Source organism: Sapajus apella, unplaced genomic scaffold (assembly GCF_009761245.1).
Source record: "Sapajus apella isolate SASKATOON/1434 unplaced genomic scaffold, GSC_monkey_1.0 scaffold3, whole genome shotgun sequence".
In the NCBI taxonomy this organism is placed as follows: Eukaryota; Metazoa; Chordata; class Mammalia; order Primates; family Cebidae; genus Sapajus; species Sapajus apella.
Genome location: NW_022436943.1, coordinates 53365073 through 53378969, shown reverse-complemented (window position 1 = coordinate 53378969; position 13897 = coordinate 53365073). Strand labels below are relative to the sequence as shown.

Here is a 13897-nt window from a genome sequence, read left to right as displayed (position 1 = left end):
CTGTGTCACCACCATGAGGCTCGCTGTGGCAGACCTTGTAAAGCACAGAGAGCCACAGGAACCCGGATTCCCACCTGAGCCTACCCTGCAGAGGCTCTCTGTACACCTGAAGGGTGGTCCTTCATTATTATCTCACCTTCTTGTTTCATCTGCCAGCCAAGCCCCATCAAGAAAGAGCGCTCACCCAGACCTCAGAGCTTCTGCCACTCCTCCAGTATCTCCCCCCAGGACAAGCTGGCACTGCCAGGATTCAGCACTCCAAGGGACAAACAGCGGCTCTCCTATGGAGCTTTCACCAACCAGATCTTCGTCTCCACAAGCACAGACTCGCCCACATCACCAACTGCGGAGGCTCCCCCTCTGCCTCCTAGAAACGCCGGGAAAGGTACGGGCTTTGAGAAGGGGTCATGACTCCATCCTCAGAGCTGGCCGTGTAGCCAGCTTTGAGGTAAGAATTGCAAGGTACATTTGAGTGGCATGGATCATGTTGTCAGGAGCAGCTTGAAATAGGGACTGTGCCATTTACCAGGCACCAAGAGCAGGACACGCAGTGTTGTGGGTACTCTTTGTGCATTATTTGTGTTAACCTCATGACAATCCTGTGAAGTATGTGTTTTTGTACCCATTTTACAGAAGAGGAAACTAAGTCTCAACGAGGTAGAGTGACTTGCCCAAGGTCACACCACTGGTAAGAGGTAAAGTTGAGATTCAGTCTGTGGTCTGCATGGCTCCAGAACCTGTGCTTTTTATAATGTGGAGTGGAGTTTCAGTTCTCTGGAGAGTTACTTTTCTCTCCATTAAAATGCCTCTCTTTGGAAGATGCTAGCCATGATAATGATAGTTAATAGTTATGAAACAATTGCCTTATGAGAGGCTCTATGCCTAGTACTTCTCATGTAATAGTCTCAAAATGATATAGGTACTGTTACGCAGTTACTGGCATCATGTAGATGAGGGGATGTGTTCGGAGATGCTGAATAATTGGCCTGTGGTTCTCAGCTACTGGGGATTCTAACCCCAGGTTCTGTGTGAGCAAAACCATTCTCTTATACTCTCTAATGAGGATTATTTTTCCAGAGACAGTACCTGGAGAGGATTTTTTTTTCTCCTTTAGACAAGGTCTTGCTGAGCCACCTCCACCTCTGGGGCTCAAGTGATCCTCCCACCTCAGCCTCCCAAATAGATAGAACCACAGGTGCATAGCACCATGTGCATAGCACCTGCTTTTTTATTTGTTTGTTTTGTTTTGTTGGTAGACATGAGGTCTTGCTATGTTGCTGAGGCTGGTCTTCAATTCCTGTGCTCAAGGGATCCTCCTGCCTCGAATCCCCCAAAGTGTTGGGATTACAGGCATGAGTCATTGCACCCAGATGAGGAATCGTACTCAGAGGAGGGTTGTTGTGCTGTGTGTTGTCAAATATCTCACAGGGCTGGCGCCTCTCAGGCCAACATTAAAGTGTTGTCCTAGCCAGTTGGGAAAATTGAGAGGTACCCAGAGCTGTAGCTTCAAGTTCGTTCTTTGCCAGTAAATCCAAATGCAGGGTTCTCCCTGTGTGCTCAGCTTGTGCTCCCACAGGTTTCAGGGCCTCTCGCTACACAATGCCATGCCTATTTGAATCACACTGGGGCTATTTTCTGGGAAATGTGAGCTTTATTCAAAACAGTGTTTTTTTAGCGCTTATTCTCTATTCAAATAGTGTTATAAATGGGAGCTGTGTTCTTAGAGAGACCCCAAATGGCCTCATAGATGATAAACTAATAGAGAAAAGTTAAAATAACATTTACGCATGAACAGCTCTCATCAAAGATAACCAGTGACCACACAGTAATAGTGCATGTAAGCCAAAGGTCTAACCCACCAGTGTTTTTTTTTTTTTTTTTTTACCATTCCATACATTGTACTAAAACGTATTTTTTTAAATCACTCATATATCAAGCCGCAGGTCCGTAGTGTAAGAATGCTGTGTTGTTGCTTCCCTGTAGGTAATGGTATTCCCCATCAGGGTAGCAGTCTGACATAGAGCAGAAATTCTCTTTCTGCACTCTACAGAGAACTGTGAGAAGCCTCCAGACCAAATACAATAATGGAAGAAGTGACTGAAAGATTTCACATCCTCTGAGTGTGGTTACCAACCTAGCAGTGGTGACCTATTTAGACAGGCACGACTTATGCCTGCTCAGAGATCCTCTAGGTCATTGAGAGTCCTGAAAATGGTTTATAGGAGAAAATGACCCCAGAATCCTGGGTGCCAAGAGATCCCCTCACTTCCCTCCACCCCCTTCTGTAATTTTATCTCAAGGGGGACACAGAAACCCATAATATAGACTGTCTGACTTGGTGCCAAGTATATCTCTCATGCCTTGAATAAATTCTAACCAGCTCTTTACCAAAGACCCGGAAGACAAAGACTAAATTTATTTAGTGTTCCAGCTGCTGAAACAAGTGTTTGAGACTTGGCGACAGCAACCGTGGTCAACTAAGGATAGAGTGCTTTCCCCTCTTCGCCCAAAAAGGCCCATAATTGAAAATAGAAATCCTCCCTACAAAAATCAGAGTGTTCTTCATGACTGTTCACAGCAGGACATCAAATTCAGAGATTTGGCCTGTCTGCTGGTGAGACGTAGGGAGGACAGCCTTCTCATGACTTTTATAAGGGATTTGAGTTGTGCAGTCTCTCATAGCTAGCTCAGCTCACATGCACTTAACATTTGGAAAACTGATAATGTTTAGAATGGAGCTCTTAGAAGACATTGTAAAGATCAGCTGATGCTCTGTATGCTGTTTTGGGGCCCCTATGTTGTTTTTTCATTTCCTTCTGTTGAACTGATAGAATTATTTGCATAAAAACAGGGATGTCTTGGCTCTTTCATTGGGGTTGCTTGGTCTCCATGACAAGTAAAGCAGGGTCTCTATTTGTAGCAGAAGTCATTTCCTCAACTGTGAATTCAGGGGTCTGAAAGACCCCTAAATTAAGTCTTCCGGTGAGACAGAAACAGACACTCAAGATAAAGTCCCCACAAAGGGGAAGAGGAGAAAGAATTATTCTGAATCCAGCTGAGGAATATTTTCAAAAAAACTCCAGCTGCCTCATCAAAATTCAAGGAAGCTTGACCTAAATTACCATCAAGCAAAGCCCCCTTGTGCTGTGCACGAGCAGTGCCCCAGAGTCTCAGAGGAGCACGGCAGTGCAGAATCCCAAAGTCACCATCCTCAAGCCCCATATCAAGACATTTTGCTCCTAACCCCTCTTCAGATGTGGGGTCCAGAGAGACTGAAAGCTCTGAAATTAAAAGTATGTAGAAGTGTCTCATATGTGACCAGTAGCTTCCCCCCTACCCTCCCCAACTTATACTGTATGTTTATTAAGACTGGTTCTTGAGGCTTGCCAAGATTAGTTTCTTTTTAAACTTTAAATAAAATAATATCATAGAACCTAGGTTTATTTATTTTTTAGAGATAGAGTCTTGCCCTGTTGCTGAGGCTGGAGTACAGTAGCATAATCATAATATATTGCACCCTTGAATTTCTGGGCTTGAGCAATCTTCCTGCCTTTTTTTAGAGACAAAAAGATACTAAAAAATTAACACAATCTGTACTTACTTTAAGGATAAGGAAACTGAGCCCAGGAAACGTTAAGGAACTTAAGGTCACATGGTGGCTGAAATAGGATAAAAAATTAAAACAAGTCTTAAAATAGGCCTTAAGACTTGTCAGACTAGATTATCTCATTTCTTCTTTTCCACGTTGAAAAAGATGATTCACCCATCTCCATCTTGCCTGCCTCATGAAATTGTCGTTAGAATCCAGTGAGATAATGTAGGGAGAAAGTATCTTAAGCTATAGAACTGTGCTTTCTTCCATTGCAAAATTTCATACCTTTTGTGTAGCAATCACAAAAACTTGTAGCTGACATAGAGTCGCTAACTCACATGATATTGTTGTCTAGATTAAATGAAAATATATAAAGCATTTAGCTCAGTGCCTGGCACATAGTACTCCATAGGGAATACCACTGCCAATATTGATGCTGCTACAGCTCCTCAGCTTTTACAAGAGTTTTTTTGGGAAATTGGGACCAGAGTGAAGTCATCTAAGCCTGTTAATTTTCGTTTTTGTTTTGTTTTGTTTTGTTTTTTGAGACAGAGTCTCACTGTGTTGCCCAGGCCTGTGACAGGTGCTCTGGATAATGAGACCTGGCACTTGGTATGCATCTTAACTCAAAGAAAGGATGTGTTAAATAAATGAATGATAATTCCAATTTCAAGAAACTTCTTTAACATGCTTAAAAGAACTAACCTGTTAAGCTTTTAGAAAGGCAAACAACTGATATGCTAATTACAGTTCATTTTCATGTATCCCTGAAGCTGGGCCTCTAGAATCAGGCATTATATAGCCCTTCTCAATAGCATGTGAATACCTGTAAGTATTAATTATGCATTTCGTACACATTTGTTATAATGTAGACTTCCTACCTTAGAAAGCCTCTGGCTTTGAAATAATAAACTAACAGATAACCCGCACAAAAGTAGTGTGGTGTCTGGCATACTGAGATTTATAATAGATAGTTGTTGATGAAGGGTTGGTGCCACAGAGAAAATTGAATAGATGAAGAGACTAAATACTCTTATTAATCAAAGTATATACAGTAGTTTGAGCGTAACAAACTAAGGCAGATCAGTCTGTGTCAAGCCAGACCATGGCTGTCTGGACAGCTGTGAACTCCCAATTAGGTTTCTTACTTGTGGGTCACTGCTTAGAGAGCATGAAATAATGTCTATGAAGTGACTGACGCGTAGTGAGCGTTCAATAAAATATAAGTTTGTTCAATCCTCCTGCATGTGTTCAGTTTAACAAACATTCTGGGCACTGGAAATGTAAAGAAGGGAGAAGTAGCTCCCACTCTCAGAGCTACAGGGAAAGAGGACACAGTGGAATGTGCCCCTAGGGCCAGTAGGGAGTATTCCTGGAGGAGCAGGAAGGAGAGGTGCGTTCACAGCTTCAGAGAGAGGGTTAGGGAAGCGTGCTCTCTTCCAGTTAGGAGCAGAACTCCTTCTCAAGGACAAGGGCTATGAATAAGCTGCCTTTGCCTCCCTGACACGGAGAGTAGAATGCTCGTCAGTGCTCGTCAGATGCATAAACAACAGCAGAAAGAATCAGTGAAAGCGTGACCCAGTAATGGGTGGCCAGTGGAAGGAGGGGACACTGATAAAACTAAACCAGATATCTGCGGGTGTGATAGTTGACTTGCTGAAAATCTAATGTTTGCAGCAGTTGTGCCCAAACACAGCTGTGTATGCATTTTAGACATTTCACCAACTTTCCTTGGAGATCTGTGGCAGTAGATGGGAAGAGGAGTAGAAAGGGTGGAGACTTTCTCAGTATATGACAGTGCCTGCCACTATGAAAGTACACTACTGCATGATTCAGACTCGCTTGGGAAATATTTTCCTATCAGTAGTGTTATTCATATATTGATGACTTTACAGTTTCCTGCGGTTTTTTATCTCATGAGAAGACAGTCATTTGAGTGACTTAATATTAAAGCTTCCCATGGGCTGTTGCTCTTGATTTGTGTTTTGTTTTAGGGTGTTTTCTTTGTTTGGGTTTGGTTTGCTTTGGGGTTTTTGGCCTTTTTAAATCTGTTCCCCCAGTCCTTCTTAAGGCATTGCACGTGAATCACCTAGTGCTGGCCTAAAGTGTCGTCTGTGATTTTTGCCCCGAATAGTGACCTTGACTGAGGCTTTCTAGCTAAGTCACCTGACTGCCAGGGTGTAGAAAGGGAAGCAGAGGAAATCCTTGTTGTGCTTCTGGTATTCGAGGTGGATGAGAAATTGTTAAGGAGTCAGCCCTAAGTCTCTTGAATCCCGGTACTTTCCTCTTAATTATTAGTGTCATAGAAGGAGATGGAAGGACAGATGGGTAGCTAATGCTATTTCCTGTGCGGAAATTAGTTAACAGAACAGTGTGGCACATGTCATGCCAGGGCACCAGCCTGTCCTGCTGCATGTAATCCTGCTGACTTTCTGTAGTGTCCCAACACACTCTACTCCATCGTGCCCCTGTTTCTCTATCTGAATGTGGAGATGATAACAGCTCTTTCCTTCTACACTGAGTCCTTCTTTGTATAAATATAAATAAGCTTTCTACTCTTTTAAGTTTTAGACTATGAAAACCATTAGATCAGTTAGGAAGAATAAGTTCAAGAAATCTGTTGTACAACATGGTAACTATAGTTAGTAATGTACTGTATTCTTGAAAATTGCTAAGAGAGTAGATTTTAAATGTTTTTGCTACAAAAAAAAGATATATACATTAAGTAATGCATATATTAACCATTTCACAATGTACAGTTATCTCATCCCATAACAAAACTCCAGGAATGCTCAAGTCCCTTATATAAAATGCTGTAGTATTTGCATATAACCTACACACATTCTCCTGTGTACTTTAAATCATCTCTAGATTGTTATACCTAATGCAATGTAAATGGTTGCTATACTATTATGTTTAATTTGGTTTTTGTTGTTGTTGGGTTATTTTTTATTGCAGTGTTGTTGTTTTTTTTCTGAATATATTTAATCAAGGGTTGGGTGAACCTGTAGATGCAGAATTCTCAGATGCAGAGGTCCAACTGTATACATATTTCAAAACAATATGTTATACATAACAAATACATATTTTATCAATTAAAAATAAATTTAAAAAAGAAAGCTATTAGAAAGTGATAAAATCTTCATGTGTGTTGTCCTGAGTTGGATAGATATAACTTCTACCATCCTTCCTATGTGGCAGTTTAGAATGTGTAAGTTATATTTCTACAGATGTTTTCAGAAACTGTCTAGATAATTTTTAAACCATCTTCTAGGTTTTTTTTTTTTCTTGGAAACTTCAAAGTTATAGTTTTATTTGATCTCCCAGAATGAGAGACCTTATGTTCTCCTGTGTGTAACTAAAAATCAGATGTACAAGGATATTGAAAAAGCATCCTCCTGACTTACACTATGAATTATTTTTATAGTTGTGTACTAAGTACCCAGGATGTGCCGGGCCCTGGCACTGAGAGCTGTGGAGACAATACAGTCATGCCCTGTGGAAGCACACAGTCTAGAAAGGAAGAAAAATAGTAGCTATAATGCATGGTAGAGAATATCTACTGCCATTAAGCACTGTGGAAGCTCAGAGATAGAGCAGGTGTTCCAGGGAAGAGGAGGAGGGATTACAGAAGGACTCTAAATGAGGTTACATTTGAACTGACCCTTAAAAGATGCAGATGTAACCAAAATCCGTGGGATACAGCAAAAGCAGTACTAAGAAAGTTTGTAGTAATAAATACCTACATAGAAAAAGAAAAACATTATCAGGTGCGGTGGCTTACACTTGTAATCCCAGCACTTTGGGAGGCCAAGTGGGTGGATCACCTGAGGGAGGTCAGGAATTCAAGACCAGCCTGGCCAACATGGTGAAACCCCATCTCTACTAAAACAAAAATTAGCTGGGCGTGGTGGTGCATGCCTGTAATCCCAGCTACTCGGGAGGCTGAGGCAGGAGAAGCACTTGAACTCAGGAAGCAGAGGTTCCAGTGAGCTGAGATCATGCCGCTGTACTCCAGCCTGGATACAAAAGCGAAACTCCATTTCAAAAAAATAAATAATTTTTAAAAATTAAAATGTCAAATGACCTAATGGTACACCTCAAGGAACTAGAAAAGCAAGGACATATCAAATACAAAATTAGTAAAAGGAAAGAAAAAAGAGCAGAAATAAATAAATTAAGCTACAACCGAAAAGACAGTATAGAAAAGCAACAAGTGTTGTGTTTTTTTTGAGAAGATGAACAAAACTGACAAGCCTTTAGTGCTAGACAAAAAGGGGTGTAAGACCCAAATAAATAAGATTAGAAGTGTAAAAGGAAGCAAATACCACACAAATACAAAGGTCATTGTAGGAGACTATTATAAATAATGATAGGCCAATAAATTAGGAAACCTAGAGGAAATGGACAAGCTCTTAGAAACAACCACCAAGATTGAACCAGGAAGAAAGAGCAAACCTGAACAGATCAATAACAAGTAACAAGATTGAATCAGTAACAAAAAGCCTCCCAACAAAGAAAACCCCAAGACCAGATGGCTTTATTACTTGAATTCTGCCAGATCTTTAAAGAAGAACTAGGCCAGATGTGGTGGCTCATGCCTATAATCCCAACACTTTGGAAGCTGAGTCAGGAGGATCACTTGATACCAGGAGTTCAAGACCAGTCTTGGCAACATGGTGAGACCCTGTCTCTATAAAAACATATATATATATAAATAAATAATTAGTTGGGCATGTTGACGCCTGCCTGTGGTGCTAACTACACAGAAGGCTGAAGCAAGAGGATCACTTGAGCCCAGGAGATCAAAGCTGCAGTGAGCCAAGCTCACACGACTGCACTCCAGCCTGGTGACAGAGTGAGACCCTGTCTCAATCAATAAATAAATAGTAAAGAAAAACTAACACCAGTTCTTAAACTGTTCCAAAAAATCAAAGAGAAAGGAATTTTTCATAACTCCAGCATTGCCCTGATACCAAAACCAGACAAGGACACAACAAAAAAAGAAAACTACAGGCCAATATCCTTGTTGAACATAGATGCAAAAAATCCTAACAAAATACTAAAAAAATGAATCCAACAACACATCAAAAAGATAATACACCATGATGAAGTGTTATTTATCCCAGGAATGCAAGGATGGTTCAGCATACACTAATCAATAAATTTGATACACCACATCAACACAATGAAGGACAAAAACCATTTGATGATCTCAGTAGATGTAGAAAATACATTTGATAAAATTCAACATCCTTTGTAATAAAAACTTTCAATAAATTACTTATAGAAGGAGCTTACCTCAAAATAATAAAGGTCATATGTGATAAACTCACAGCTAAATCATCCTGAATGGGGGAAAGCTGAAAGCTCTTTCTCTAAGAACTGGAAGAAGACAAGGGTGCCTACTTTCACCACTCCTGTTCAGATAGTACTGGAAGTAGTTCTAGCCAGAGCAGTCAGGCAAGAGAATGCAGTAAAGGGCATCCAGTCTGGAAAAGAGGAAGCCAAATTGTTTCTCTTTTCAGATGGCATGATCTTGTATATAGAAAAACCTTAAGACGCAACCAAAAACACACTTAGAACTGATTAATGAATTCAGTAAAGTAACAGTATACAAAATCAGCATACAAAAATCAGTAGTGTTTCTATACACCAGTAACAAACTAGCTTAAAAAGAAATCAAGAAAAAGCTGGGTATGGTGACTCATGCCTGTAATCCCAGCACTTTAGGAGGACGAGGTGGGTATATTGCTTGAGCTTAGGAGTTTGAGACCAGCCTAGGCAACATGTTGAAACCCTGTCTCCACAAAAAATAAAAATAAAAAAATTGGCCAGGTGTGGTGGCTCACTCCTGTAATCCCAGCACTTTGGGAGGCCAAGGTGGGCAGATCACGAGGTCAGGAATTCGAGACCAGCCTGACCAACATGATGAAACCCTGTCTGTACTACAAATACAAAAATTAGCCAAGCATTGTGGCGGGTGCCTGTAATCCCAGCTACTCGGGAGGCTGAGGCAGGAGAATGGCTTGAATCCCGGAGGCAGAGTTTGCGGGTGAGCTGAGATCACACCATTGCACTCCAGCCTGGGCAACAAGACTGAAACTCTGTCTCAAAAATAAAATAAAATTAACCTGTAGTCCCCAGCTAGGAGGGAGGCTGAGGTGAGAAAATCTCTTGAGCATGGGAAGCTGCAGTGAGCTGGGATCGTACTACTGCACTCCGGCCTGGACGAAAGAGCAACACCCTGTCTCAAAAGAAAAAATAAAATAAAAATTAAGAAAGCAATCCTTTATGTTAGCTACCCATAAAAAAACTAGGAATAAATCTAACCAAGGAGGTGACAGAGCTCTGTAATGAAAACCTGTAAAACACTGATAAAAGAAATTGAAGCTGACAATTAAAAATGGAAAGACATCCCATGCTCATGAATTGGAAGAATTAATGTAATTAAAATGATCATATCACCCAGAGCAATCTACAGAGTTGATACAATTTCTTTCAAAATACTAATGACATTCCTGATAGAAATAGAAAAAAGCAATCCTAAAATTCATATGGAAATACAAAAGACTTCAAATAGCCAAAGCAATACTAAGCAAAAAGAAAAAAACGGGAGCCATTATACTGCTTAACTTCAAAATATACTACAAAGCTATAGTAACCAGAACAGCTTTGTACTGGTGTAAAAACAAACACATATATCCGTGAAACAGAACGTAGAACCCAGAAGTAAATATACGTTACAGCCAACTGATTTTTATAAAGGTGCAAATAACATACATTGGGGAAAGGAACCTTCTTTAATGTGCTGGAAAAACTGGATATCTGTAAACTCAAGATGAATTAAAGACTTACTATAAAACTACTAAAAGAGAACATGAGGGAAACACTTCAGGACATTAGTCTGGGCAAAGATTATATAAGTAACACATCAAAAGCACAGGTGACAGAAAATTAAATAGAGCAGACCATATCAAACTAAAAAGCTTCTGCACAGCAAAATAAACAATCAGAGTGAAGAGACAACCTATCGAATGTAGAAACTAGTTGCAAACTATTCATCTTAAAAGGGACTTGTATATCTAGAGTATAAAAGGAACTCAACTCAGCAGCAAAATAATAATAATAATAATAATAATCTGATTTTAAAATGGGCAAAGGATCTGAGTAGACATTTCTCAAAAGAAGACATACGGGCTGGGCACAGTGGCTCACACCTGTAATCTCACCACGTTGGGAGGCCAAGGTGGGTGGATCACCTGAGGTCAGGAGTTCAGGACTAGCCTGGCCAACATGGTGAAACTCTATCTCTACTAAAAATGCAGAAATTAACTGGGCACGGTAACATACACCTGTAATCCCAGCTACTCGGGAGGCTGAGGCAGGAGAATTGCTTGAACCCGGGAGGTAGAGGTTGTAGTGAGCCGAGATCACGCCATTGCACTCCAGCCTGGGCTACAAGAATGAAACTCCGTCTCAAAAAAAAAAAAAAAAAGAAGACATACAAATGACTAATAAGTATATGAAAAAATGTTCAACATCACTAATCATGAGAGAAATGTAAATCAAAACCATGATGAGATATTATCTCTCTCTCCAGTTAAAATGGCTATCATCAAAAAGACAAGAAATAATAAATGCTGGTGAGGATACAAAGAAAGGGGAACTCTTATATACTGTCAGGCAGAATGTAAATTAGTACAGTTACTATGGAAAAACAGTATGGAGGTTTCTTACAAAACCGAGAATAGCACTCTCATACCACTGAGCAATTCTACTACTATTTATCCAGTGGAAAGGAAATCTGTATATTAAAGGGATACCTGCACCCCATGTTTACTGCAGTGTTATTCACAGTGGTAAAGATATGGAATCAATCTAAATGTCCGTCAACATATGAATAGATGAAGAAAATGTACTGTGTGTATATATATATATAATATGGAATATTATTCAGCCATAGAAGTGAATATAGGCTAGGTGCTGTGGCTCATGCCTGTAATCCCAGCACTTTGGGAGGCTAAGGAGGGTGGATCATCTGAGATCAGCAGTTCAAGGCCAGCCCGGCCAACATGGTAAAACCCAATCTCTCCTAAAACCACAAAAATGAACCAGGCCTGATGGCATGGGCCGGTAAGCTCAGCTACTTGGGAGGCTGAAGCAGGAGAATCACTTGAGCCTGAGAGGCAGAGGTTGCAGTGAGCTGAGATTGTGCCACTGCACTCCAGCCTGGACGACAGAGCGATACTCTGTCTCAAAGAAAAAAAAAGAAAAAAAGAAAGAAAAATCCTGTTGTATGCCATGCAATATGTGTGAGCCTGAAAGACATTATTTTAAGTGAAATAAGCCAGACACAGAAAGATAAATACTGTGTGTTCTCACTCATGTGTGAGTTAAAACAAAAATTAAGCTCAAGCCTGGAAAATACAGTGAGACCCCATCTCTACAAAAATTTTTTCTTAAAAAATTATCTGGGCCTGGTGACATGCATGTATAGTCCCAGCTACTTGGCAGACTGAGGTAGGAGGATCACTTCAGCCCCAGAATTTGAGGCTGCAATTAACTGTGATCATACTGCAGCATTTCAGCTTGGGCAACAGAGTGAAACTCTGTCTCAAAAAAAAAAAAAAAAGAAGAAAAAAAATTGAGCTTATATAAATAGAGAGTATAAGAAAGGTTATTAGAGTCTGGTAAGGGGTTGAGTGGAGGATGAAGCTGATTAATGGATACAAAATTACAGCTAGATGGGAGGGATAAGTTCTAGTGTCCTGTAACACTGGAGGGTGACTATGATTAACAGGAATTTAGCGTATATTTTCAAAAAGCTACAGGCGAGGATTTTGAATGTTCACAGCACAAAGAAATGAAAAATGAGATGATAGATTTTAGCTACCCTGATTTGGTCATTACACATTGTGCACATGTATTGAAATATCACTTACATATCCCATAAATACATACAATTGTGTCAACTAAAAATTTTTTTAAAGATGAGAATGCGGAAGTGAAGAGATAACTCAGTTATGTTCCTGAAAGTTCTAACAAGAAAGGATGTGATGCCATTTAGAGGAAGGGAAACAGGCTGTTGTCGAGGCTGAGAGCCCAGCCTTGAGTCAGACAGTGGGACTCTGCCTAGACGCAGCCGCTCATTTGCTGTAACTCACCAAGTTCCTAAACCCTCTGAGCTTTGAGTCCTTTTATTTTTCAAATGGATGATAATGATAATAATATTTTACAAGATAAATTTTAAATATGGTGTATTAGTGCAGGCATATAATACTCAGTAAATGGTAGCTCCAGAAAATGCAAGAAGAGAAGGAAGAGATTTGAAAAGCGTGCTGATTATGATTTTAGGAATGCATTTTTATTTTTTAAGATATATTTGTATATTTTTAGGCATAGATGAATGATTTTCCAGGACATTTTTTCTGGGCTAAATGGAGAGATCTTGTTGTTGAGTGCCATTTGGGGAGATACTCTCAAACCACCTTCATCGTTTAAGAATATACTAATTTCCCATAAGGGGGCTTCAGTGAGAAGAGATATTCCTGGGAGTCTCAGGAGATAGCTGCCACTTTTTAAGAGACTAAATTATTGGGCCCAGGAATATGGGGCAAGCCCTTTGGCCTGAAAACTGCCTGTGGGCCTGCCACGGTGAGCATAGTCACTTCTGCGATTCACTGCCCAGGTGCACTTCCTGAGCCCTGGACACATGCCGGGCACACTTTTGAGATAGACCTCAGTCAGAGGCATCCCCGAGGCTACACATCAGATAGGTTCAGTAGAGACCACCTGAGTTGAAGGCACAGCAGAATGTCCAAATGGAGTGACCAAGAGGCTGTTGGAGATGTGGGAAGTGACCCAGGCATAGTCGGGGTCAGGGCTGGGGATGCCATCTGTGCAGGGAGGGCCATTACCAAGGGAAGACGGTATAGAACAAATCAGAAGACACATTTAGAACTCCTAGAGAACAGGACGGGTGAGGAGAGAAGCCACGGAGCAGCATACCTTGAGGACAGGCCTGTGTCCAGAGTATAGCACTTGACATCCAAGAGAGGACTCAGAAGTGCCTTGGGAATGAAGGGTGGTGAAAACAGGTACTGTGGATGTCTACAAAACAGTTTTCAAGGACTTTTTTTTTTTTTTTTTTTTGAGATAAAGTCTCAATCTGTAGCCCAGGCTAGAGTGTAGTGGCACGATCTTGGCTCACTGCAACCTCCATCTCCTAGGTTCAAGCAGTTTTCTCCTGCCTCAGCCTCCCAAGTAACTGGGATTACAGGTGTGTGCCACCATGCCCAGCTA

General features: G+C 40.7%; 1 protein-coding gene across 5 annotated transcripts in view; it reads left to right on the top strand.

Moving 5' to 3' along the window:
- Positions 1 to 13897, top strand: part of ASAP1 (ArfGAP with SH3 domain, ankyrin repeat and PH domain 1) — a 403505-nt gene that overhangs the window by 339037 nt on the left and 50571 nt on the right. For all 5 annotated transcript variants that reach the window (XM_032246627.1, XM_032246599.1, XM_032246607.1 and 2 more), the window contains one exon: positions 157 to 385. In XM_032246627.1, coding sequence (XP_032102518.1) covers positions 157 to 385 — 229 coding nt within the window. The remainder of the gene's footprint in view (positions 1 to 156; positions 386 to 13897) is intronic.